Source organism: Brachyhypopomus gauderio, chromosome 7 (genome assembly GCF_052324685.1).
Source record: "Brachyhypopomus gauderio isolate BG-103 chromosome 7, BGAUD_0.2, whole genome shotgun sequence".
NCBI classification, from domain to species: Eukaryota; Metazoa; Chordata; class Actinopteri; order Gymnotiformes; family Hypopomidae; genus Brachyhypopomus; species Brachyhypopomus gauderio.
Window position 1 is genome coordinate 14,180,574 of NC_135217.1, and position 27,448 is coordinate 14,208,021.

General features: G+C 39.5%; 2 protein-coding genes and 1 long non-coding RNA gene across 4 annotated transcripts; 1 reads left to right on the forward strand and 2 right to left on the reverse strand.

Annotated features, from left to right (window-relative positions):
- Nucleotides 1–979: 979 nt before the first annotated feature.
- Nucleotides 980–2,878, reverse strand: sebox (SEBOX homeobox). Its single transcript, XM_077010678.1, has 3 exons — nt 2,579–2,878; nt 2,125–2,327; nt 980–1,977 (listed from the first exon to the last, which is right to left on the reverse strand). The coding sequence occupies exons 1-3, from the start codon at nt 2,676–2,678 to the stop codon at nt 1,303–1,305; spliced, it is 978 nt and encodes a 325-aa protein (XP_076866793.1). The 5' UTR covers nt 2,679–2,878; the 3' UTR covers nt 980–1,302.
- A 1,282-nt stretch (nt 2,879–4,160) lies between these two features.
- LOC143518992 (uncharacterized) lies at nt 4,161–17,119 on the reverse strand. Of its 2 annotated transcripts, XM_077011964.1 has the most exons (21): nt 16,474–17,118; nt 13,569–13,668; nt 13,026–13,139; nt 12,600–12,869; nt 12,332–12,478; nt 11,931–12,149; nt 11,593–11,844; nt 11,133–11,462; nt 10,848–11,027; nt 9,113–9,313; nt 8,883–9,011; nt 8,529–8,708; nt 8,269–8,382; nt 7,815–8,078; nt 6,962–7,216; nt 6,798–6,860; nt 6,613–6,676; nt 6,345–6,461; nt 6,101–6,242; nt 5,737–5,888; nt 4,161–5,479 (listed from the first exon to the last, which is right to left on the reverse strand). In XM_077011964.1, exons 1-21 carry the CDS (start codon nt 16,996–16,998, stop codon nt 5,353–5,355), a joined length of 3,945 nt encoding a protein of 1,314 aa, XP_076868079.1. In that variant the 5' UTR covers nt 16,999–17,118; the 3' UTR covers nt 4,161–5,352. The 2 variants fall into 2 exon arrangements, with proteins under 2 accessions (XP_076868079.1, XP_076868080.1); XM_077011965.1 differs by lacking the exon at nt 6,345–6,461 and having other exon boundaries at nt 16,474–17,119.
- Nucleotides 17,120–21,680: 4,561 nt separating this feature from the next.
- LOC143518209 (uncharacterized) lies at nt 21,681–22,948 on the forward strand. Its single transcript, XR_013132086.1, has 2 exons — nt 21,681–22,669; nt 22,812–22,948. It is a non-coding gene; the product is annotated as an uncharacterized LOC143518209 (long non-coding RNA).
- Nucleotides 22,949–27,448: the final 4,500 nt, after the last annotated feature.

A 27,448-nucleotide genomic window follows, 5' to 3' on the forward strand; every position in this document is an offset into this window, starting at 1 on the left:
TATATGCAGAGATAAATGACTAACAGTTCAAGCAAACTGTGACATTTGTAGTCATACTTTTCTGTAATAACTACAACTGTAATACACTGTCCAGATCCCCAAATCCAAAAACAGCTTAAGCCCCTGCTAAGAAACATAACTCTAAAAATGTTTTATTGATGTAGCCTTTAAAAACATATTCTACAAAGTACTTGCTATTTATTTCCAATCTGTCCATTTACCAGAGAGAAATATTTTATTACATAGAAAACAGCACTTATGCATGTTATCAGGGCTTGACATTAGATGACCAATAGCACTACATAAGAGAGATCAATAAACTAGATGTTATTATTTTTAGGACAAACTAAACAATACTAAAGCTCTCTGAAGGGTTTGTGAGGCCTTTATAGATGCAAAATCATATACAGTGTGACCTTTATAATGGGCTTTTTTAAGGTATGATAAAATCCTGACCATCAGGTATTTTTGATGGATATAGTATGCACTGGATACATTAAGCACTGGAATTAACTATATCAGCAAGAATACGTAGTCGGAATTACACTGGCTACTTTTATATCTCATATATCCCTTTGATATTGTTCAGCATGTTTAACATTTATCTGGTTGCATCCGGTTTTGAACATGATTCTGAAATGTTATGAAAGCATGAGATGGTTAAATTATAATTAAATCAAAACTGTGAGTCCGCCAATCTAAAGATTTCATTTCATACAGTCAGAGTAATTGGTTCAGAGAAATCAACGTGCAAACAAGAATAATAAAAATCCAGAATGCTTAAAGAAAACAAAGCAAAACAGAAGGCATGTGAGGAAACACTGAAGGGTGAGAGAGTGTGTGTTTAATAAATATACAATATAAGCTGTTGTCTTGTAAGTTTTTAATTGTGCAGAAACAACAGAAATAAGGTATATAAACAGAACTATTAACACAGAATAATGACAAGTATAACATTACATATTTAAAGCTTGGGACATATAATTTATCAAAACACACTGGAATATCTAAGATCAGTCTTTGTGAATGTGATCAGATTATACTACATATACCTGATGAAACTAATACTTTTGAGGTTTAGTATTTCTAAATTTGCTTCAAAATACTGTGGAATGAGACAAATTGAATGACATTAATGGTATAAGATCAAGCTAACACACAACTCTGAAACTGTGCACCGTGCCACCTTAAAATTATCATTAAAAATAAGCATATATACAGATCTTACAAAAAAATATTGGTTTTGAGTGGCAAATGTTGATTGGAAGCCAGACGTCAGTTTACGTGGAGTTGGAAGTCTAGTCAGAAGTCTGCCAAATTGGCAACTACAGCAGCGCTGTATATGAGGTCAGAGATGTCTCCTAGAGAGGTCTGGGAGAAATGTCCAACAGGCTGTCTCTGTTTATGCACGGGCTCCTCCAAGTAGCCTTGTGCAGAGTGTGATGGGACCATCTGGGACACATGCTCAGAGGAATGCCTGCTTGGATTGATATTACCTGCATGCCCTGAAATTCCTCCATACAGAGCTGTACTGGTTCCAGTCTGCATGAACTCACTCCACTGGAGCTGGGATGAAGAGTGGACTTGCATCCCTATCTGACTTGTGGACATGGATGGAGTGCTGGGTGGATTTGCTGGTCTGGTCCCCCAGGGAAGCACTCCAGGTAGGTCAGGAGAGATGGGTGGTGCAGGTGGTGTAGGATGGGGCAGATTCTGAGACCAGGAGTGTAGGCTTTGCCCAGTCCAGTTCAGGCTACATGGCTGTGGTTGGTGGTGGTTGTTTCTGTTGGATGCCTGGTACCTTTTGGGTCTGGGACTCGGTTCTGGAACAGCAGAAGTTGGAAAAGTGCTGTTGGGCTGAAAGAAGCTGGTTGCTAGGTTACAACTAGAGCTGACTGCTTTAGCTGGACTTCTCTTCAGTGGTCTGGTTAGCCTGCCACTTTTGATGCTCCGAGCACGTCTGTTCTGAAACCACACCTGTCCACAGAGAAGGCTAATTAATTAAACAAATCTTTAAGTACATAGCGTTAGTAATGATGTATGTAAATATCAACAATATATACATATATGCAAGATATTTGGTGTAAAAAATAAAGCAATATTTAAATAATTAGTCTAGCTTACCTGAATTTTGCTCTCCGGAAGCAACGTGAGAGCGGCAAGTCTCTCGCGTAGAGTTATATCTGGGTATGGGGTTACCAAGAAAGCGCGCTCCAACTCGGTTAACTGCGCACGGGTAAAAATCGTTCTTTTTCGTTTTCTTTGTCCTTCACTGTGCCCAGTCCTGTCTGGTTCCGGAGAGGATGTCGACTGCTCGTTTGTAGAATCTGAAGACAAAAGATGAATGGATTTCAGACTGCTCATCGACTGCGCCTACAAGTTTTATGCAGTAGCAGTTAATGAAGCGAATCAATCCAGAATTCAACTTGTTGTGCATAATCAAGGATTGGTGGTCTCTTCTTTAACTAAAAGTTATTACTGGCAAAGAAACTTGTGCCTGGTATAAATGTGCCAAATGTGCCTGGTATAAATGTGCATAATTCAAATAAACCATCAGAAAGCAATGCCATGCGCTCACCTGTAAACTGGACATCGGTTTTGTTGAAGATAAATTCAGTCTCTCCATCTTGCTTCACCTTATGAACGTAATCAAACGTCTGATCCACAAACAAAGCCATAAATCCTGTGGCCTGAAAATCTTGTGGTTTACTTGCGTGTCCTCTCAAACAGAAAGAGGTTCCCTTTCTGTCTACGCCCAACACTGAAATGTAGAACTTTCCAAGATCGACCTACTTTATACACTAACCTTTCACACCCCAGCGTCCTCGCCTTTCAATAAGGTGTTGGCGTATGTGTCACCAGTACCTTGTGTCTGCCTGTGGAGAACGACTTTGTCTGACCTAACAGCCATTCAGAGTGGTGGTCGCGGCTTTGATCCGCTCCCCTCCCCGACCCTCCTGCCCCCCGTCGAGTGACCCTTCTTCACCAGCGCGTCTGACAGCTTTTTAACCTTCTCAAATAGGTACCTAGTGGACAGGAAAGCAGAGATAGGCTACGGATGTTGTCTGATGTATATCCTAGAGTAATTATGTCATCGTTGGTCTTTTGTCACGCAAAACACCACGCTTTTCACCCGTGCGTTCTTCGAATATCAAAGGCTTATGGTATTTAATGTTTTTGTCTGTCCTCTGGCTTCTTGAAGGATACACTTCTTCTTGAAGGGGTGTCCTTTGTGACAATATTAGGCCTATACTATGAAAATAGTATACAAAAAGATTGGCTTGCTTCATAATCTTATTCACTGAGTTCTCTTATTAAGACAATGTCATAAAAATGAAAATAACCTTACTGTAAACATGCAAAACGTAAACACGTGCATAGATTAAGATAATAGCTTGCTATATCCTCGGTAAATCCGATCCTCTTCTATGGGTTCGTTATTCTAATATCCTGGGGTAAATTATTATCTGAAGACTGATATTACTTGGGCGGATTAATATGGACAACTGTGCGCCCGACTGGACAGTAATCTGAACCAAAGATTATTTGATTACTTTACTAATCTATGTGCTCTATAACTTTAGCGTCATGAACCCCTTTTGCTGTCAACCTGAGGTCTGCTTCAAGCACACTAATACACACAAGCATTAATTTCAGATAGTAGTTAAATGTGTTCAATTTAATTTAAATTATTATTTTAGCGAAACCCCGTTTGATGGTACCTGAATTTGTTTTTGATAATAAAAAAATATTGGTAACATTTAAAAAGCAACCTCTCTTTAGTTTTCTTTCAACTCCTCGTCTTCTTTCAACTCATTACCATAATTAAACCCGAGAAGGCTACCTGCTCCTGGAATACACAGAACTTCAAATAGCGGACAGCAGAGCTTTTCAACGGCCCATTAATGGTGTTATTAACGACAATCACAGAGCAGACTGACTGAATAGGGTGTGAAACACACAAAACACATCAGATAAAGTTTAACTTTAACTTTAGCTAAAAACGTATTAAAACACGATACGTTTAGTGAATTCACTCTTAAAAGCACCTTAACTGTGTTCAATATAAAATAAATTTCTGAATTGTTCTTAATCGATGTGAAAAATCCATGAACAGTACAATATTTTTTAATTTGTAGAAGGCACAAAAGAAACAATAATTTGCAGAACAATAATTTATTGATAAATTTATTGGGAATATTTGGGGGAAATCATATTTTTGCCATATGCATTTTAGTTGCTGTAAAACTACATTCAGTGGCCTAATACCTCCTCATTATGACTCATAATCAAAACACAGAAGTAGTATTAAATTTATGATGCATAGCATCATGATGATCACCCAGTTTGTCCCAGTCTTGCCCTACAGAGCTAAGACAAAAATAATTCGCTGTAATATCCTCTGGTGCAGCACTTAACACAAGTCCTATCGCAGTGAATGGCTTCCTTGAAAAATCCTTGCAGCCACTGATAATCTCCAACCTTCCCCACAATGCACTAAACCTTTCTCTCCAATACACAAATTTCCCATCTTTTACCTTAGAAACACTTTGACCTTTTTATGGCCTTTTTGACAGTCCACTTCATGGTCTCACTCTACCGCATGTTATACTATGAAATGAGTCAAAGGTCTAGTGGTAATAACTATGAAATAGAACAGCTTAAGTGTCATTATAAAGCCTGAAACTTCTCAGTCGTCACTCTCCATGGAATAACTTTACATGGTGCTCGGTGCTCCCCAAATGACAAGCACATGGCCATGTAACATTTCAAAGCAGTAGCTTCTGATAATGGTTAACTACAGGCCAGGATGCTTCCCACTACACATTACAGCTACAGCAGATGCATCATTCACTGTATTTGTTCTTTCTCAAGAAGCTGGTCTCCTCAGATATGCAAACAAGGGAGACAGGCAGCACACATGAATGGGGGATTTGTGTGAAATTCACATTACCAGCTTGGACCAGACAGTCTGAAATGTGATGGCAATCACAGCCTTTTGCAAAGCAATTGTACATTCCTGAACAAAAACATTTGTGTTTCCTATCTATCAGCATTATTTAGCACGTATCAGCTGTTACTGCATGCATTATCTATAACTACCATACTACAAGAAGATACATGGTTCACGCCTGAGCTATAGCACTTCTCAAAACAACTAACCATCTTTCAATAATGTGACATCACACAGTAGGTGGCCGATATCAGCCTAAAGCAAATTCAACAACTACAAGTGACTTGTAGTCTGTTGAACAAACAGTGTTTAACAACAGCAGAAATATGAAGCAAGAGAAAATAAATAAAAGGACCGCTGTGGAAATTCTTGTGGGAGGAGAACGTAGGTGAGAGGAGTCACTCAAATCTCTTGAGATGGTTGTACAGGGATTGCACATATGTAAATACACACATGGGGTCAGGGTTCTTTCCCATCGCCATCATATCATCCACTTCGATCAAGCGCATGCAGTCTGCTTTCTCTCTGAAAGGGAGAGAGACAGGAAGTGCTAAGGTCAGATATTCAAAGCAACAGTATGTGCAGTATGTGCACTCCTAAGTATGTACATAATAATAATAATAAGAATAATTTTTAAAGAAACAAATAGTTGCACATAATAATATTATTTATAATAATAGTTGCACTTAAATAATAATAATACATGTAGATATTCACACTTATTTACCCCCCCCCACCCCACCCCCCCCCCCCCCCCCCCCCACACACACACACGCACTTACTCTGCAGTTGTGAAGGCCAAATCAAGGTTGTGTTTGTGCTGAGCTGGGTTCAGCTCATTGTATTCAAACTCATGGGGGAAGAAGGAGTGGACTAGAGCACAAAAGGCCATTCCATCAATCCAACTGGAGCTGAAGTTATGGATATCTATGTGCTGAGGGAGTGGCAGTGGGTTAATGGGGAAGAGACCGACACACAGACAGTGTTAGGTCTCAAGGATTTTTTTTCCTGTACTGAACATTTAATGGCCAGGCCACAAAATTAGAAAGGCAGCAAAAATGAGAACAAAACAACAATAGAGAAAACAACACTGCAAACATGCTCATCCACATATATGTATGTATCTAATTGCATCCCTTGGCTGACCTGGTAGCCGATGGTTTTGGAGCGGCACCACTCCAACAGAAGCTGCTTGATGCTGCTGGCACTGGCTGTGCTAAAGCTCTGAGATCTCCTTAACTTAGGCCTTGATTCAGGATTCTTAGGCCTTGATTCAGCATTCTTAGTACTGAGGAGACAAAGGCCATTTCAGACACAGTTTCTATGCAGTGCATTAAATATCTATAAAATAGTTACAATGATAATTGTCAAATGTAGAAACTTGGCACACTCAGAATTCATTTGTTCAAATAAAGCCTGCTTGCTCTGGAAGCACATGTTCTTTGACAAAGTTTGTGACTTCACCAAACTCCTCCCACCATGCACACTCTCAGACTTCTGGATGAAACTGGCAATAAAATTGGAAAAAACATAAACCTTAATGATTTTCTTACATCAGAAGTTATTTAACCTCTTGCAGTAAAAAAAATCTATGCTTCTGCTTATAAAAGAAAAAAAAACCATTTAGGAAATACATATTGTCATGCTGCATTCCTTACTTTTGACTGATTGGTTCTGAATCAGAGAAAGGAGTTGGCTTGGAAAACATGGTTGAACCCTTGTCTGAGGACAAAAAAAAGAATATGCAATATTTATTATCAGTACCATGCTACAAACACATGACAAGACACCCAGGTGTCATCAATAAGCAGGGGGAAATATTGTCCAAAAAATATGAGGTAACCTTTAGAACTACATAAGCTTGTATCTATCTTACGGCTAGAGGTCCATGGCTTCACAGCAGACACTAGAGTAAACAGAAAAACAAACAAACTCAGACAATGACAGCAGAATAAAACAGATTTAGGGCTGTTTAATTAGTAGGTAATGGAGCTGTGTTTAGCTCACCTGGTCTACTGGGAGAGTCTGTGATTGGTTTAGGAGACGTTGTATCTGCTGCTGACTGGCAGAACAGCAAAGGGTTAAAATGGGGTGCAGAGTTAAGTTGCGCTTGAGTGAGGTTGGCTGGCTTGCTGATGGCCTTGGGGCTTTGTGGGATTTTGTTTTCTTGAGTGATGTTGGTGCTGGACAGCTCTTGTCCTGACATAGATATGTTTTGCCTACTGACTGGTGATGTCACTTCCTGTGGCATTATAGAATTCCCTGATTGGACGAGATAAGAACAAGGGTCTCATGTAAAATCTTAAAGGCAATGTTTAAGTGATATATTACTTTATTCACATTTTCATGTATATGTGGCTCTGTTAATTCATAAACATCACCAATTCAACATTGTGAGTTAGAGACTTGCTTAGACAAATTAGCTTTCACATCAGTAAAAAGGGATTTGTGGATAATATCAGGGGATACTGTTGGCAGTAGCATGCTGGTGAGGTTGGAAGTGATCATGGTTGGTTGGATATCAGAAAACTCAGATGTAGGAAACACTAATACTGATATAATTATTATTGATGTAAATATTGATGTGACTCTTATTAAATTTAAATTAGGCCTACACATCTAAAATTTGTTCCCTTTATGGCATATGTTAATCTGAAAAGTTATGTTACTAAATATCACTTGAACTTAATTTCTTTGTTAATAGAAATTCTTCATTAATAAGTGTTTGGGAAACACTCATGTATTCTGGAGCTTTGGGAGGTTTAGTAAATAGCAATACATACTGTACATATAATTAAAATCAAGACAAGAGGGAAATAAAAGATGGATAGATAGACAAATAAGTGTCTGTGTTACTTACCAGAAGTAGTGGAAGTTTTAGAAGATGGTGGATATGGGTTAGTAGTACTTGGTATTGACTGGCCAAACACCTTCAACTTTAATGGTGGGGAGGGATTAGAGAGGGCAGAGCTGGGATTGGTTGATCTTCTGAAGGGCTTGGGGCTCATGCGAATCATAGAACTGACTGGAGGTTGCGCCGTTGCTGTGGTTACAGATGCATGGTTACGTTGGCCATCTACAACTAACCTCACTTCCTGTGACACTGAGGAATATCCAGAATATTCTACCCAAAAGAATAAAAACAAAGATAACAAGGCAGTTATGAGTAAGGGAAAATGAGGTTTAATTTGTGCTATTGTGCATAAAGTATTGATGAAGAGAGAAAAGAGAGTGACAGAGTGATGAATGCAGAGAGAGTGGGTGAGAGAGAGGGAAAGAAAGATACAGAAAGACGGGGAAAATCCAGAACTCACCACTTCCAGAAGGTGATTCTGCTCTTCTACTCAGAGAACTTATTGAGAGCTGAGGCTGTGAAAAAACACGAGACATTCCCTGTGATCTTACTTCCTGTGAACCTGGAGACAAATCTGATTGGATAAAAAGGAAGAATTTAGGATTTGAGTTTTGCTTATTGGGAACCATCTCATGGTATAGAATACTATAACATGTTGATGATATACCAGTGATGTACATTACACCATTACACGGTTCCTATATTGGAAAGGAGCAGCACCTATTTGAGATGATGCAGAAGACCGCTCTGAATTGTGATTGGCTGATCTCTGCTGAGCTCTAGGGCTCATGGAAGCTATAGAAGACACAGCAGGCTTGGTGAAAGTTACATTATGACTGTTTACCAATGACCTCACTTCCTGAGACACAGATGAACACACTGACGAATAGCCAGAACATTCTGAAAAAACAAAAAAGATTATAATTCCATTGATGTTGAAAAAAACATTCACTTATGATAATTTGTAAAATTGCAAGCAGTGATATTGCAAGGAATTGGAAAGTCTTGATAGAAACAATAACTTGTTTATTGTAAATTGTTCTACCTGAACTAGGAAGCATGCATGTTATTTACCACTTTCAGTTGGTGATTCTGCATGTCTGTTTATAAAACCAGTCGACAGTTGAGGTTGTGACAAAGCACGAGAAATTGCAAGGTGACTCCCCACGGCTAACTTCACTCCCTGTTGTGCTGGCGAGGAATCTGATTGGGCAAGAGATCAACTATTTCTGTTAACTGTCCAATAAAGACACAAAGGACAAACTGAAAAGCAAGGTGGTAAAGGGAAAATAACTTGGCCTTACACAGTGCTGTGGTTGGACTGTGGACAAATGGCAAGGTTACGTTAGAAGAATGAGCAATGGTCTGGGCATGGTTAAGACCAGCACTTCTGTTTTGTGCAGAGTTTGTCTGTCTTCTGGGAACCTGAGGGCTTATTCTTGTCATGGAGGAAACAGGAGACCGAGGAATAGATATGGTGCCACATTCTTGATATAGGGCAGAGTCTGGTGACACAAAATACAGGAAAAAAACAATGCAAAAATTAGATAAAGATTATATAATCTACAGTCCCTGAAATAAGTTCTGTCGCTTATCCATGTTGTGGAAACAAAAGCTTATAACCTGACTTTAAATTCATCGATTGGTTTTAGAAATGACTCTTATGAAAGCTGAAACCCTCCCAAATGAGATTTAATTTACGAAAATAAATTTGCTTTACTGCAGAAATCATTTAATGAACGCAGAAAGGTCAGATTTTGGCAAGACAAAAGTTTTGTCACCTTGTCATATAATGCACCCAATCCTAGTTTACAGCCTCACCTGTGCTCACTAACTGATAATTAACTGGTTAATTAGTGAGTGTGTGCCAAAAATCCATCCTGCGACCAAAGCCTTGATTATCAAGACGCTGAAGACCAAATCCACTGCAGAGGTGGCTGGCACCTTTAATGTGTCTCAGAGTCAAGTACAAAGATTTGAAGAGACTGGAGATGTTTTTGACAAGCCCAGGTCCGGTAGACCCCAAAAGACAACTGCTCGGGAGGAACGTTTGTTGGTTAGAAAATCCAAAGCCAGTTCCCTTCCACCACAGCAGAGCTCTACCAGGCCTGGTCACCTCAATTCCCTATGTCAACTAAAACAGTTTGTAGGATTCTGTCTCGAAATGGCCTCCGTGGTCGAATCAGTGCCCAGAAGCCAGCACTAAAAAAAAGGCCCACAGCCTGCTAAATGGATGGATGCTGGAAAAGTGGCAGAAGGTGGATTTCTCAGATGAATCTTCAGTTGAATTACACCACAGCCGCCGCAAATACAGCAGGAGACCTACTGGAGGCTGTATGGATCCAAGATTCACCCAGAAAACAGTCAAGTTTGGTGGTGGAAAGATCATAGTCTGGGGTTACATTCAGTATGGGGGTGTGCAAAACATTTGCAAGGTGGAAGGCAATATCAATAGCCTAAAATATCAAGAAGTATAAGCTACATCTTATATTCCCAATCATAAAAGGGGTCAAATTTTGCAGCAGGATGGATCCATGAGCATGAATGCGGTACTTCAAGCTCATGGAAGTCATACAAAATATTAAATAAAGCTCTAATAGCACCACAATGTCATTCACCAGTGTTATGAAGCATATATTTGTATATGAAGTGAATTATTTGTTTGATTTTCACCTTACTTTCTGTGGGCAACAAAACTTTTGTCTTGCCAAAATCTGACCTTTCTGTGTTCATTAAATGATCAATATTTCTGCAGTAAAGCAAATTTATTTTCGTAAATTAAATCTCATTTGCGAGGGTTTCAACTTTCATATGAGTCATTTCTAAAACCAATCGATAAATTTAAAGTCAGGTTATAAGCTTTTGTTTCCACAACATGGATAATTGACAGAACTTATGTCAGGGACTGTACACTTAGTTTAATTACAGTTGTAATTACAATATTTAACATTTTGCATTTTTTTCAATAAAGCCAGTAGTAATCAGTGGATGGAGTAATCAATAGCTTAAAAAAAGAGAAAACCCCATTGAATTAATTACCAGTTGTGCGGTTAGATTGGGTTGCTGATGTAAATGGTGATTTGAATGGAATATGGCTTTGGTTGGTTGATCTTAGAGTTTTGGGGCTCATGGGAACAGTCATACTGCCCACAGGTTGTTTTGTCAGCACAGCAACTGGTTCTGCCTGTTGACTTATCGATCTGGCTGCTTCTGAAGGATCTATTTGAAACAGCAAAAACTATTTAAATGTGATAAACCACAAACAAAAAATGAAAACTGAGAAAAAATGAAAACTATAAAAAAATATTTTAAAAATGTATTCACCATCTCTATGGAAAGATTCCAAGTTTTTTGTGAAACAATCAGATGTCTGTGATGGTTGCTGGCTGGTTACAGATGTTGTAAACTCAGGAGTAGACACATTGAAAGGTATTCGCCGCCTCATAGCAACAGGTGAAGCTTTAAATGGTGATTCAGTCACAGCAGGCATTGATGATGATTTGAACGGAGTAGGGCTTTGGTTGGTTGACCTCAGAGACTTGGGGCTCATGGGTATAGTCATAGTGCGGACCTGTTGCTGTGGTGTTGATGTGAGATTCAAGTCAAACTGGATGTTGGCCATTGACCTCACAACTTGTGATGACAGCAACCGCTCTGACAGAAGCAGAAAAAACTATTGAGCAGTACTTTTTAAAAACCAATGAGCATTGAGATTCAATAAAATTACATAGATGTAATATCCAGAATTTTACAATCCAAGACAAAAGGAAAAGGAAAAGCTCACCAGTTCTAAAGGAGGATTCTGATAATTTTGTTTCAGGATCAATAGGTGTTGTCACAGGGGTTAAATTATTGTTTGCAGATGTAGTTGCATCTGAAGCTGATTTGCTGAATGGTCTTGGGTCCTCCATAGTGACAGGCTGAACAGCGGTTTGATTGGTTGATTGCAGAAGTTTAGGACTCAATACAATACTTTCAGTATTGACAGGTAGTTGAGTGTTTGCAGATTTCTCTTTCTGAGATTCGAAAGTATTTTCTGATTGTAAGAGAGTAAAATGTAATTATAAAGAATATTTGGAAAACTGATAAACTGAAATAAACCTAGAAAGATCTTAAACCCACCGGTCCTAAAAGAAGACTCTTCCTTAATGTCTGACTGGTCAAGCTGTAGTTGTTGCATCACGTTAGTCATGCAGTTCAACTTATTTGTTGTTCTCAGGCTCCTTGAAGTTCTGGGATCAGTCAAGTCACCGATAGGTTGCAGGGCTGTTGCCACAATTGCTTTTGGGGTCTGATGACTAGAGATCGGAAATCTTCCTTCTTGCTCCTCTGAGGAATATTCTGTTTAGATTAAAAATCAAAAACAGAATATCGAATAATATAATCAAAACAGAATGAGCAGACTGAGTAATCAACAAAAGAGTGTTCACTGTGCAAACAAAGGAAAAAAAGAAAAATGTAAGTGGCACAAAAGTGCAATTTCTTTTCATTTGCTAGTTACAAGATGGAATTATGTAATTAACCAGAGCTTAGGTTAGTTTGTGTTCTCCAAGTCTTCCGAGTCATTGGGTTTAATGCTCTGCCTTTAACATCTTCGGTTGTCTGTGGTAGTGCCACCAAACCAGCAGGAATAGATTCACTGTTGCTTGCTGTCTTCACTTCCTGGGTCTCTGAAATAAGCAAGTAGCCATCATATTTAGAGGTCATTTCTGTTATTCCATATCTAGGAATTAGCCCCTAAATTAGAATGAAATGATTTAATGATATCAGAAATATTTGTAGACTACTCACCTGTTTTCAGGACAGAATCTGCAGGTGACTGTTCAAACAGGGAAGTCTGTTGCATCATGGACTGGGTATCGTTAAAGCTGGTTATAACAGTCTGGGTATGGATATCACCTGCAGCCTTTTGTGATGTGGATATCTTATGAATAGTTAGATCTCTTGCTCTGTTCATGGCAGTTACAATATGCTGCCTTGGCCTCATGGGTACATGTTGGCTGGCTACTGATGACATCACTTCTTCTGTTACTGAGGAGTATCCAGAGTATCCAGAATATTCTTAAAGGACAGACAAGAGCAGTAACGAGAATGTGAAAGGAAAAATAGTTACCATTTGAATGTTACAACAGAGAGCTCAACAGAGGAAGAGAGAAAGAAAGACAGATACTGAAAGCAGGAGAGAGAGTGAAATGCATGAATGAAAATTTCACCCACCACTTCCTAAAGATGATTGAGGTCTAGGTTCTGTGTTGAGAGGTGGATGAGGAGATGTCATGATCAACGAATCTACATGCTGGCTATTGACGAGGGACACTGTTTCTTCAGATTCTTGAGACAAATTTGATTGTACAAGAAAGATGTACCATGGTTAGTTAATGAAAATCTGAAGGCTTCATGTTACATGTTACATTCTGACACATCAGTTACCAACAAAATTAGATACTCTAAGAAAAAAATCCTTGACTTTGTATGCAACAAATAAGATTTCACCATGGTCCATTTCAGCTGTTCAAATCAATCAGTCAACCTCCCTGCATGCACACATAGAAGTACTCTAAAGTAGTATTCTAAACATGAAACACTCCTTCAGAGGGAGATCTTTAAGAAGGAAGGTTTAGAGAAAGGACTTGGGTCTAAAAGGAGTCCTAGAATGGCTAAATCTGATCTAAGCTAGGAAGAACTGCAACAGCAATTACGTTAGTGTGGAGCTGTTGTTAAAGGTGATGGATGCAGTGACACAAACTGTGTGCTCTTCACCTGACACTTTTTCACATTCATTCTCCAGTCCAGCTGAAGTTAATGGGTCATCTTCCTCTTCCTCATTCACAATCTCCTCCTCAGCCGCTGTGCTGATTAGCTGAAACATGTATATTAATTCAGATTGTTTTGTGCACAACCAAATGTCTACAGGAGCAGAGAAGCACAATATACATATTGCTGATGTGCATATAATTGGTACATTGTAACCAGTGTGAAATAAATCAGTGCATTAAAAGACTTGTTTCATGACTCAACCAGCAGGGGGAGATCTTGCCTTTGTTTCAAGACTGAGAAGGAGTAGAACAATACTAATGCTGAAAAAGATGCCAGGTGTGATTATATCAGACAGTGATCAGAGTTGAAAGTATGATCATGTGAAAAAACACATGCATGGGAGTTAGCAAACTATAAATAACCCAGGGGCTACATTTCCATACAGCCTTACGAAAGCGTTGTAGCCCTGAGGTATATACAGTTAGGGTGGAGGGAAACTGAACTGCAGGGTATTTTCAGTACAGCAAGGGATAATAAGATTTTGTTACTGTGATTTTACATAACATAAGCCAGTGGGACCGTTTTCCTGTAACCTATGCATTAATTCATTAGCTAGATATTATTTGCTGTTCATTATTATTTGTTGCTTTTGCTGCAATCAAATAATAGTTCTTGACACCACTTGTTCAATAGAATTGTCTTCTTTGTGCAAGCGGAATTCCTATAATAGTCTATGAACGTACACTATTTAAGTGTGCATTCATTAGCTTTAAACACTGGAATCCTATTGGGAGACCTCAAGGAGCAACTGCTATGGTTTTCAAGTCATCTCTACGTGCCTTGAGTAGGTCTATTTCTGACCATGTACATTTCAGTAACATTCACTGGGCAGCAGTAACATTTATTCCTTTGCAGCAGATTCTAAATATAAGCAGAATGTAATTATACATACATGCCTATTTATATGAATAGAAATTTTAGATTTCTGATATTTATAGAAAAATTAAAGTATTTTCACTTTTCTATTTTTCCACAGCTTGAATCATTCTTGACTTTAAGCTTTAGAAATTGAGCTTCTTGCTGAGAAATTGAAAGAGCCAAAATATTTTCTTTGGTAATTGAGGAGGAGGACACCATTATATGTAAATGTAGCCAAAAGACCATTTATTTGCAGTAATACTCACAACTTTGAAAATACATAAACAGGAAAGCAGTTTTCGTGTGTGTGCATGAGAGTGCATGTGTGTGTGTGTGTGTGTGTGTGTGTGTGTGTGTGTGTGCGTGCATGTGTCTGTGTGAGTGGTTGTTTGTGCAGTTGGGAACAGCTGGTCATGAGGAAAGACGGATAGGATACAGCAACCCAAATGGAAATTTCAGAGTGTGTCAAGCTAAGGGAAACTCCCCCTCTTAAGTTCTAAAGAACGTTCTGGAGTCTAAATTTGTTCTAAATTTTATTACAACCTAGGGTTTCATTTTTAATATGACAAATTTTAAATGTGCATTGTGTACACCATGTGGAATTACTTAATCTTGTTCTTTAGCCTAGATATTTATGTACAAATTCAATGCTCGAGGATTATGTTTTCCTGAAAGTGTGACTGTCAGTTGAGACAGCAGTGTGAGACAAAAGTGAGACAGTAGTGTGAGACAGAAGTACAAAAAAAGTTCTTCTAGACAAAGTCCTCCTCCAGAGATAAACATTGCTCTTCTTACTATCCGATAACCTCATGTATTAGATAATAAATTACTGTTAAGCTTATTGACTCTGGAAATGCTATGTTGCAACATGATTGAAGGTGAAAGCATACAGGCAAAAGCAGAAGTGTGTTGAGTATTCATTCACACAAACATAGAACATAAATGTCATTTTCATTGCTGTCTAATCCAGGAATTATATTACTACCCAAATGGAAAGTCACAGATGACAAAGTTTCTTCCTCCTTCCACATGCAATATCAGTATTTGCAATACAAAGTCATCAATCTAAACAGCATTAGCAACATCAACAACTTCAGTCACTATTATAATGGGAAGGGAAATGGCTGGCTTAAGGAAACTAAGGTAAAAAAGAAAAACTGGTTACTCTGGATTTTAGAGACTGTGAACTAATTCATGGGGTGGGAGACATCAATCAGGCTTTCTAAAAATATATCTAAGGCTTGTTAGGGCTGCTAGAGAGAGAGACTCTGAGACTGATCATCACAGGACATCTGTGAAGACCACAGGCATGGAGACACGCAGACAGCTCTAATTTATCAACTGAAAGAGCTCAAATTGCTTAATCATAGCTTGTCACGTTTAGAACACACTATCAAGTGTAATAATGCAGCAGTCTTTGTACTGTAGGCCCATAGCAGTAAAGACGGTTAAACATGATTGTAGGTCACCGTCTTGCCTGCAGTGCAAGCAGTCAGCTAAGAGGTGGCGTGAGCACATAGATAGCCTGAGCACCAAAGCCAGAGGCCTGGTGAATGACACTGACAGCCTGTGGATGTGCAGTTAGGCCACACCCACAGAGAATGTGAGGAAGATCTGCAGAGCCTAGAGTGTGAGCCATACATTGAGATTTATGCAAGAATAGTGGAGTCTGTGTATATTTGAAACTGGAGAAAGCTGGTCTGTGAAACATGCATTTACACAGAAAACAGAAGTCTTCAAAAGTTTTCAAACACAAGACAAAGTGAAAATCGGTGAAACACTCAAACAATTGCAAATTAGCCCTGAACACGTTTAGATCTATGTCTTTTTTTAATGGTTCAAGACATATGTTGTCTTCTTCCTGAATATTTTCAATACACCAGAGATCACCCTGTCATTTCATGTCATTTTTGTTTTTCAGATAAAGTTAACTGATTATTAAGACATCAACTTACTGAAGCACAAACTGCACAAATAAATAATAACTTACACTGGCCTGATAACTGGCATCCATGATAATAGTGCTGGCCACAGATGCCGTGGTAGAGCTCCGTGAAGAGGTAGATACTGAATCTACATACACAGATCCAGGGCCGGAATATGTACTGGCCTGATCATCCATTCCAGCTTCCCCTATGGGGGATGCAACACATGGACTGTAGCAATGACCCCCCAGCTTCTGAGTGTCAGTTTGGGTTTGGCCGGTCTGAGCCTGGACATCATGGTTCTTAATGGGACTGGACTGGGTCTGTATTCCAGGCAGTGCTTCCACCAGGCAGGTGAGAGCCTCCAGCCTCTCCTTGAGCTCCTGGTTCTCTTTCTGGAGATTGGCAACCGTGCCGGCCAGGGGCTCTGTGTCCTTGCAGGCATCCTCCAACCGCTGCTCCACGGCCCTCTTGAAGGTGGCGACGTCCACGTGGAGCTCACGCACCACAATGCGCAGCGCCCGCTCGAACCTGGCCAGCAAGGAGCGTCCTTCGGTGCCCTCTCCACCCTCCGCTAGTGCCGGCTCCATCACAGAGGAATGCCAGGGGGGGGGCGCGACATGTGCAGGTGTTAGCGGGCGCCTTTCAGTGTCCCCGCCAGCGGGGTGTGTGAGGGAAAAGTGCACTGCTGGGGCTTTTCCCTTCCCTGACCTCGCCCACACATCCTCGCCCCCTTGTGCTTACCCACCCATCCTGCCATGAGCTGACAGCAACATGACCTAGTGAGGTGACGGAGAGAGGAGGGGTAAGAGAGAGAGACTGAGAGAGAGACATACGATGGTTCTCGGGTCTCCATGACTGAGCTAATTTTAGAGTATATGTGCTGTGTGCAGGCTGTGGCTAGTGTTTAAATTTCTTTGGGGTGGAATGGTTGGGGACTGGGGGGGGGGGGGTCATTAGCATGGAGAAACATTAGGAAATAACAAATATTGCCTTTATGTATTTGTGTGTATATATATATATATATATATATATATATATATATATATATATTAGGGGTGGGACGCGATTAAAAAAATTAATCGAATTAATCGGAAGCTTTGTAATTAATTAATCGAAATTAATCGCATTTTAATCGCATTTCAGTATTTAACATGAGAAATATTAATTTAAGTTTGAATGATGAATGAATCAATGAACATAATCAAACTTCAACATCTTGTTTATTTTTCCACCAGTCTACTACACAGACCAATATATGAGTGCAGAAAACAGTTCAGAACATTGGAAATTCTGACCAAAAATGTTGTTTAATTTTGGGAGTTTTGCTCAGGATATTGGAAGAATTGAAGTAAATCAGAAGATGTTTTTTAATACCATTTTAGATGGTATACTTTTCTTAAATTTCCCAGGCCTCTGCCACAGGCATCTCCATAGTGCCTAGAAGTGGTCTTCTGCATGCTCAAAGCAAATGACTGGATCTTCCATTCATCATCTATAATATGAGCTGTCACACCAAGATCATTCTTGTTGCTAACAGAGCTCCAGTGATCCCCAGTCAGAGCCACATTTGTGGCGCTCTTCACAATAACCTGTTTTACTTCCCTTTCACAATAACCTGTTTTTTTTCCCCCGTTCTTACGTACGAGGTTAAGAAGTACTTGGTGCTAAGAACGTTTTGGGAAACTCACCCCTGGACGGTAGTTCATAACTTGCATCAGTTGACGCAATGTGCAGCGCTTCTTGTAAGCCTTTCTTCGAGAGAGCGAACAACACAAATAATATGACGCGTCATGTATAAACTCGCGAAAGTTTAATCCAGTCTTAATGGTCCAATGAAGGTACTTTAAAAACCAGGACATTTCCTCACTTTAAAAAAAACCCGGGACGACCGGGACAGGATGTGAAATGCGGACGTTTAGGTCACCCTATCGTACTAGGAATACATTTAGCAGCTAAGTTATCATTACTGACCTGCGCGTTAAGCTGGGCGTACACTGTGCGATTTTTGGCCCATTTTCAGCCGATTTTTCACTCGTTTCGGCTCAATCGCGTGTCGTGCATCGTATAGTTTACACAGGTAAACGAGGAGCGATTCACACCTCACGACCAACTCCCGATCAGAAATCGCAGCGTCGCAAGAATATCAAACATGTTTGAAATTCAAATCGCTCCTCGTGAGAGTATCGCACTGTTGAAGCAGCTCCACGAGCCGACTCTCCGCAACGAGTTAGTCGTACAGTTTGAGCTGGAGCTGAGTACACGATTTAAAATATCGTACAGTGTACGCCCAGCTTTAGCTGCAACATGTTTTGCGTTGAGGTGGTAACGAAGGGTGGAAGTGCTCCTGTGATAAGCGAACTCCTTCCTACATAAAGTGTAAATAACACTATTTTTGTTTGAACTTCCATCTGGAAGTTTCTTATATTTAAATTTCCCATCCACCAGCGTAGCCTCTTTAGTCATCTGCATCATGCTCATCTTATCGTGCGTCCATATAATCTGTACGCCTGGAACTCGTGCACTGAGAAACATTCCACGATGCAAAAGTGTATCGTGCGTTAAAATGCGTTAATTTTTTTAGTGCGTTAATTTTCCTGGAATTAATTAATTGAAATTCATTGGGTGACCAACTCCTTTGCCAAATTTAACAATTAAAATAAGCTCTACATAAATTACTTCCTCTTGTATATTGTTGAAATGCATCTCCTTTACTTATGAAAACTTCTTTGGTCTACATTGCATGTCACAGTTTTTACACTATTAAGTTGTGTCCCACAACATGCGCGCAGCCCTGTTACCATAAGGAATTTTATCTGGCAGAGAAAGGGTTAAAAATATTTGTTTACTGGCACAAAGGAATTTGCATCACAAGGAAATTTCCTGCCCACATGGCAAGAAAAATTGTAAGTGCTCTAACAATTTTCAAGGTTTTTTTCCAAATATGTTTGTCCAAGTTGTGTGAATGCAACTCTGTTCCTCATATTGTAAGACTAATATTGAGTAGAATCAAAATTTACTTTATATACTTATATAACCATATTTGTCCTTGATCTTGTATACATAGCTAAATTTTACAGTTAGCATCTGTTCCTGGGGTAGACCACAACTTAGCCTAAATTTGCAACCCTGTTAGTCGCAACCCTGTTACTGCATACCAATTACATCTAATTTAAAAATCAATCAATCAATCAATCAAATTTTATTTATATAGCACTTTTTACAACAGTTGTTGTCACAAAGCAGCTTTACAAGTGCCGAGTCCTAGCCCCCAATGAGCAAGCCAAGGGTGACAGTGGCAAGGAAAAACTCCCTAGTTTTTTGCATGAGGAAGAAACCTTGAGAGGAACCAAGACTCAGGGGGGGAACCCATCCTCCTCTGGCCGACACCGGGCACCATGACAACAACAACAATTTAGACAGAAAGAAATAAAGAAAAGGAAAAGATGTAGTATTGTCCATCATGGTGTAGGCTTATCCGGTCAGGCAGTAGGTGGCTGGCACTGGATAACTCGCTTGCCTCTCCTCATCTCATTTTTCCTCGAGCAGGCGGGCAGCCATGTGGAGAAAATAAAACAGGGAAAATTAGCTCTGTCTGAGGACATATACAGGACAGATGAAATTAAACACATTTCTGGAGTGTGGCAGCAACTCCGGCATTAAGTTAAACTATTACAGCCTAGCTAAACAGGCAGAACCAGAAGGTAACATAGGCTTGGGGGCATTCTGAGACAATGGCATCCATCCACTGCACTGTCAACAAACTTGAGTGACCACGAGCAGTGACAGGACGACAGCACCAGCGCCCCAGTCTACCATAAAACCCTTCATCTATGAACCCCTGGATCTGTACCTTTATCTAAGGGGGGATGTTAATTATCAAACGCTAAACCAAATAGGTGGGTTTTCAACCTAGACTTAAAGATTGTGACTGTGTCAGAGTCCCGTACGCATTTTGGGAGGGAAAAAACTGCTTTCATACCTGAGCTTGGCAAATCAAACTTTTTGATAGTCTATAACCTGAGCTAATAAATATATGACTAAAAATGATCAAATTGAAGATCAAATTTTCAGAAGTGACCACCCCTGAAATGTACCAAAATGCTGGAATGACCCAAAAGCTATCTGCATCCACAAGCACAGAGCCATCAGGTTTGTGGTGTTGAAGAGCTCTTTTAGTCTTATTTGTTAGGTGTCTATTTGTAGCGTTGTGGTTGTTTTGAAAGAAAAAACAAGGGGGTGGGATAATGGCGGCCTGGTACAAAATCCACCCCTGACTTGAATATCCCAAAAATTCAGATTCTACATATTGCTTTGCATGCAGACACTTCAGTCGTCCCTAAAACTCAGAGGCTGTATTTGACTGCAGCTGGATTCCGCAATTAGAAGAAGGCGACTTGCAAAGAGGAGATTTACAATTCATGCACAGTCGGAGCTGTGTAAACAAGTATAACGTGGTAAGGAAACCACTCAATACGGAGAGAATGCACAGAGATGCCTTTATTAGGAACAGGGTTTGAGCAATAAATCCCAGAGTCCACACAGAGTGATCTTCAGTTAGGTGGTCACAGGGGTTAAAGGAGGTCAAACCAGGAGAGCAGAATCTAGTCCAAATCCTAGGCTGGCGGCAAGGTCTAGGAGAAAATCAGAAGGAAACGCTCAGTAATGAGCATAGTCAACAATACATTCTGACTAGACGGAAACCCGCAGGAAGAGGCTCAAGTGGCGTGGCTGATGAGACGGAGGTGTACTGAGTTAATATTCAGGCGAAGGGGACCTTGGCCGTAGACACCGGACGCTAGATGGTGCTGTTGAGTTCTGGAACGGAGCGTAGGTGTCGAAGCGTGACAGCAAGCAAGATCACTGCTTGCAAGAATAATCATATTGATAATTGATTCATCATTTTAATTGATATTTTAAAGCAATTAATATTAAAGTAAAATCACTGAACGAAGCATCATTTATTGATCTTTTTAGGAGTTCGGGTCTCATCCCACTTTGAAAGTGCCTAAGGACATGTGGCCTACCGGACAAATGCAAAGAATGAAAATAAACTGGGGGGGTTTATAGTAATAAGAGACCGGACTAACAAAAAAATCACAAAATAATATAATTAATGGAGTATTCTTGACATTCCTGTGTTCTAATCCTGGATCTTATCCTTTTGGTGGACTATTCTTGTTGTAAACTGTTGTTTTGTATGGTAGCCGACACATTGTTTTGGTAGTTCGCCATAGGGTGGCAGTATAGCGCCTTGAGAGCACACGGGTACAGGATGAGAATTGGTGGGAGACCTGTGTGTGCTGCTCAAGACAATGGCTGTTTCTCAATTCAGGGGCTGCAGCCCACGAAGTGCGCATTTGTAGGCCGGTTACGTCACTGCGCCGCGACGAGGCTGTCCCAATTCGTGGACTCCTTCTTATGCTGCCGACGAATGTAGCCTTCAAAACCCCGAAAACGAAGGATGCATCTGAGTATCCTTCGCGTCCCACCATATCCCAGGATTCATTGCTCTATGAACAATAAACAGGCGGAGTCTAGTGTACGGGCCGAAGAATTCGTTTTTAAATGTCGGCATTTTTTAAATATGGACATTTATACTGCAATGAGATGCTAAATAACATGCCAGTTATTAATGATATTGCAGGTAAACATGTGCTTTGAGTATTTACTAAACGTTTATACGTAAAAGTAACGTAAAAGTAACGTTTATAAAAATACATTGAATTTTGTTATGAAGTTATACTTCCCGTCAAACGTGAATACATTTTCTTTTAGGCATTTGTGGGTGATGTGATATTTGTCGGACAGCTCGCTAACACGTATGTAACGTATGAAACGGGGCAGAGCGTGGTCACGCAAACATACGTCTTGCGAAGACTAGATTGTCTTATTTAACAGCCGTGAGATGCAGCCTACCCGGCCTTCGAAGGCTGTTTCTCAATTCAGGGGCTGCAGCCCACGAAGTGCGCATTTGTAGGCCGGTTACGTCACTGCGCCGCGACGAGGCTGTCCCAATTCGTGGACTCCTTCTTATGCGGCCGACGAATGTAGCCTTCAAAACCCCGAAAACGAAGGATGCATCTGAGTATCCTTCGCGTCCCACCATATCCCAGGATTCATTGCTCTATGAACAATAAACAGGCGGAGTCTAGTGTACGGGCCGAATAATTCGTTTTTAAATGTCGGTATTTTTTAAATATGGACATTTATACTGCAATGAGATGCTAAATAACATGCCAGTTATTAATGATATTGCAGGTAAACATGTGCTTTGAGTATTTACTAAACGTTTATCCGTAAAAGTAACGTAAAAGTAACGTTTATAAAAATACATTGAATTTTGTTATGAAGTTATACTTCCCGTCAAACGTGAATACATGTTCAACGCATTTTCTTTTAGGCATTTGTGGGTGATGTGATATTTGTCGGACAGCTCGCTAACACGTATGTAACGTATGAAACGGGGCAGAGCGTGGTCACGCAAACATACGTCTTGCGAAGACTAGACTGTCTCATTTAACAGCCGTGAGATGCAGCCTACCCTGCCTTCGAAGTGTGTGGCCACCGTGGGCTGTGGTCTACGCGGTCTACGTAGGCTGCAGCCCCTGAATTGAGATGCAGCCAATAAAGAGCCTTCAAGCTGCCTTGACCTTCAGCGGATTGTTTTGTGCTCAGTTGTACATTAAATATACCTCAATTATTTACAAAGATTTTAAATAGCCAGTGGACTACAGGATGTTATCTTAATGAATTTCCTTTTGTTGCTACATTTTGTGGACGTTTGTGGTGAACGTGTGGGAATGTTGAGGCGGCCTAGCATCCACGTCTACCTGAAATTGCTCTCACTATCAGATTGGCTGTGTTTTTAATATACTCCGAATGTGATATTGCCGAATTGGTATATCCTCATTTAATAAAAACCCTTCCCCGTGTGGTGCAAGATGAAACCCAGATTAGGGTTAGTTGTACAGTAAAATAATTGGAACAGTAGAGGGAACAGTCATGAATGTGAGTTTCAGCCACTTTTGTCTTCGTGGTTCTACTTTTGGAGAGCGTACAGAAAAGATTTCCCATACCTACGCAGAACACAGCATCATCTCAAAATAGAACTAACTCTTCCTGGCCTCCAGTTGCTGTGCACTGTGTGAGGTTGTGCTAAGCTCGCCGGTAGACAGGCTACATAGGTGCAACGATCGTTTAGCCAGTGACTAAAATCTGCAGGTTTTCAGTGTGATGGGCCATAACTGAAGACGGGCCGATCAGTCTCTTAAAACCACACTTGTTCACCACACCACACAAACAACCACTTATGAACAGCACAGTGACAGCATTAGGCCTGCATGTTGACAATGTAAAGGTGTATTCAATGTTTGTTTGTTTTACCTGGTATACTTGTTTTCGTTTGTAAAAATAAAAATATTGCAAAGTAAAAAGGTCAATTTAAGTGTAAGGGAATTTGTGAGTTACTGTCTTTGGCCCTCAGTCAGAACACTGTGACATTCAGTTCACTCCCTTATCTGTGTGTCTGCTCCTCAGTTAGAACCTCTCTCTCTCTGTCTCTCTGTCCCTCTGTCTGTCTCTCTATTTCTACCTCTCTGTCTACCTCTCTCCCCCTGTACTTTTCCACTACCCCTAGATCCAGTCTACTGTACCTCCTCTCCTGATAAGGAGAACACCAACCATATTATGTTTTATTATTCTTACCCAATTGTGTTGACACATCTTTATTCTGTATTTAATTACATGTATTATTAATCAACTTTGGAACTCTTTCCTGACACTAATGTGTTGTGAACCTGTTCTCCTGGTACCAGATATGGAACACTGAGGGCTGAACAAATTTATAATCTTGATTATGAGCCCTGATCTATGTCTGAAAGATGACTCCAAAAATATCTTAACAATCAGTGCTGGGATGCCAATGAGGCAGCTGAGAAAAGTGAGGGATAGAGTAAATCCCTGCGGCGTGTACTTTGGGCTTGTTACCTTCCAGACCGTTTACATGCACAAGCTGTATAACACTGTAAAAGAAATATGACACTGGAGTTACTTATTCACAGCTCCTTATTCGGTGGCTGAAGTTCATTCCTTATTCATAAAGGGTGTGTTCATTATGCGTGTTTGCTGCACACTTTGTTTAACAGAGATTTGTGAACCAAATGAGTATGGGACCGTACATTTTAGCATATGTAGGCCTACTGATTTTGTGAATGTAGAAAAACTATACAAAATATAATGAAAGCATTTCTTTTGTAAAATGGTTTCTATTTCAAGTCATTCCAGTTGTGTGCAATGTAAACATGATAATTCATTTAGTCATTTCTACTGTAAGGAAAACCTATTCTTAGAAAGACTCTTTATTTTAGATGTGAAAACTAAAAACAGAGAATATGACACATACTGCTCAAGCACAAAAATGAATCCGAAGAAATATCAGCTCAGGTTTTTACGATTTAATAACCAAAGACAAGACATAGGACATATTCAACAGGGAATAAATCTCTTTGTGTGAGGAGCATTTGATTTTGGAAAGGGTCATGGTGATCTCATACATCACAACTATGCATATGTATGCCATCACAACATGGCATACTGAGCAGTAAGCATGTAGGTGAATGGATTCAAAGGGGTAATTTCAGAGGCTTATTGAAGGCCTTATTGATGGTGGGCCAGAGAAATAACAAATGCATAATAACAAACAGGTCCATCCCTATGAGAAGAACCTTATTTTGGTCTGGTCCAACATAATTTTATACCTTGAAAAAAAAATCCATGAAATCTAACTGACAATATGGCATATTGAATATTGTTGTGCACAGTTCAAATTATTCAGGAGGTCAATTTCAGAGATTTGCTGTATGCCTTGAAGGTGCCAGGCCACCTTGTGCCAGGCCAACTCAAATGCATCATACATAACAGGTTCCTATGTGTAAGAGAAACCTGAATTTGGCCTAGCCCGACATCATTTTATTCCTCGAATCTAACTGGCAATATGACATCAATGCAAAGAACACAAGTCCAAATCTAACTGGAAATATGACATCAATGCAAAGAACACAAGTCCAAATCTAACTGGAAATATGACATCAATGCAAAGAACACAAGTCCAAATCTAACTGGAAATATGACATCAATGCAAAGAACACAAGTCCAAATCTAACTGGAAATATGACATTAATGCAAAGAACACGAGTCCAAATCTAACTGGAAATATGACATTAATGCAAAGAACACAAGTCCAAATCTAACTGGAAATATGACATTAATGCAAAGAACACAAGTCCAAATCTAACTGGAAATATGACATTAATGCAAAGAACACAAGTCCAAATCTAACTGGAAATATGACATCAATGCAAAGAACACAAGTCCAAATCTAACTGGAAATATGACATCAATGCAAAGAACACAAGTCCAAATCTAACTGGAAATATGACATCAATGCAAAGAACACAAGTCCAAATCTAACTGGAAATATGACATCAATGCAAAGAACACAAGTCCAAATCTAACTGGAAATATGACATCAATGCAAAGAACACAAGTCCAAATCTAACTGGAAATATGACATCAATGCAAAGAACACAAGTCCAAATCTAACTGGAAATATGACATCAATGCAAAGAACACAAGTCCAAATCTAACTGGAAATATGACATCAATGCAAAGAACACAAGTCCAAATCTAACTGGAAATATGACATTAATGCAAAGAACACAAGTCCAAATCTAACTGGAAATATGACATCAATGCAAAGAACACAAGTCGACCAAAAGCAGAACAAAAACAGGTTTATCTGGCCTGCCATGAATAAGGCCATCGATAAGACCTTCAATATGCCTGTGAAATTGTCAATTGACTTCTCGGCACCACTGCTGAATGTGCCGTGTTTCCAGTTACATTTGAGGTTTAAAATGAAAGGCTGAAATCAGGTCTCTCTTAGGGAGGAACCTGTTCTTTATGATACAGTTCAGTGGCTAACTCTGTTCTAGTTATTTTAGTTTTCCCGATTATTATTATCTAATTTACTTTACTTTTTTACATTATTTTATTTAGTTACATTTTATGTTATTTTAATATTTATTTTATTACATTATCTTTAATTTCTTAATATTTTCCTTGTCGTTTTATCTTTGCCTCCTTTTAATATTTCTTTTAAAAATTTATTCTGTAAAGCACTTTGAGTTGCATGTATGTATGAAAGGTGCTATACAAATAAAGTTTATTATTATTATTATTATTACATTTGTAATTTGTCTGGCACCATATAGGCAAACAGCAAGCCTTTGAAATTGCCCCTTTGAATTAATTCACCTGTGCAAACGATTACTCAAAGTGTCTTGTTTCCAGGCAGATTGAAGGTCTAAAATAATGTTGAGAAAGGCCAAAATGATGTGTATCTTACAGATATGAATGTGTTATGTATGATGCTTTCATTACTTGTATGGCCAGATGCCTTAGATGCACGCAGCACACCTCTGAAATTTCCCCTTTGAATCATTTGACCTGTGCGCGACACTATTCAATATGTCATATTGCCAGTTAAATTTGAGGTATAAAATGATGTTGGGCCAGGCCAAAATCAGATTTCTGTTACACATAGGAACATATGTTATGTATGATGCATGTTTTGAAGTGGATATACTGATTAATTATGAGTTATGAAACAGGGCACCATCCTGATTGCTTAGGAAAATATGTTTGAAAACTGGAATGGATGAAATGATATCCATATATGTGTGGTGTATCAGTCTTATTACCAAAGGGTTACGTTGTGAATCTGCACACTGACTTAATACTATCAACCAAAATATGCATTTACCACCATGATCAAATTAATGAATAAATGTTCAAATTTATTGAATGGTTAATTAAATTGAAGCATTCTACCAGTAATTCACAATTGAAGCATTCTACCAGTTGCTGCTTTGCTGTGTTGTTTTACTGCGCTGTAGTGTTGGCTGCTTACCCAAGCTGCTTACTTCAGCTACTCTACCTCAGTTGTTCTTCTGGTGTTGCACCACTTCGCCATACGCA

Bases quoted from the DNA above. Each gene is read 5' to 3' on its own strand.
- sebox (XM_077010678.1), bottom strand. From the start codon at position 2,678: ATGGCTTTGTTTGTGGATCAGACGTTTGATTACGTTCATAAGGTGAAG. The intron at 2,328-2,578 runs GTGAGCGCATGG...TTTTGTCTTCAG, and splicing joins AACCGATGTCCAGTTTACAG to ATTCTACAAACGAGCAGTCG. The intron at 1,978-2,124 runs GTAAGCTAGACT...CTCTGTGGACAG, and splicing joins TTCCGGAGAGCAAAATTCAG to GTGTGGTTTCAGAACAGACG.
- LOC143518992 (XM_077011964.1), bottom strand. From the start codon at position 16,998: ATGGAGCCGGCACTAGCGGAGGGTGGAGAGGGCACCGAAGGACGCTCC. The intron at 12,870-13,025 runs GTGGGTGAAATT...CTGTCCTTTAAG, and splicing joins TCAATCATCTTTAGGAAGTG to AATATTCTGGATACTCTGGA. The intron at 12,150-12,331 runs GTTAATTACATA...TAATCTAAACAG, and splicing joins ACAAACTAACCTAAGCTCTG to AATATTCCTCAGAGGAGCAA.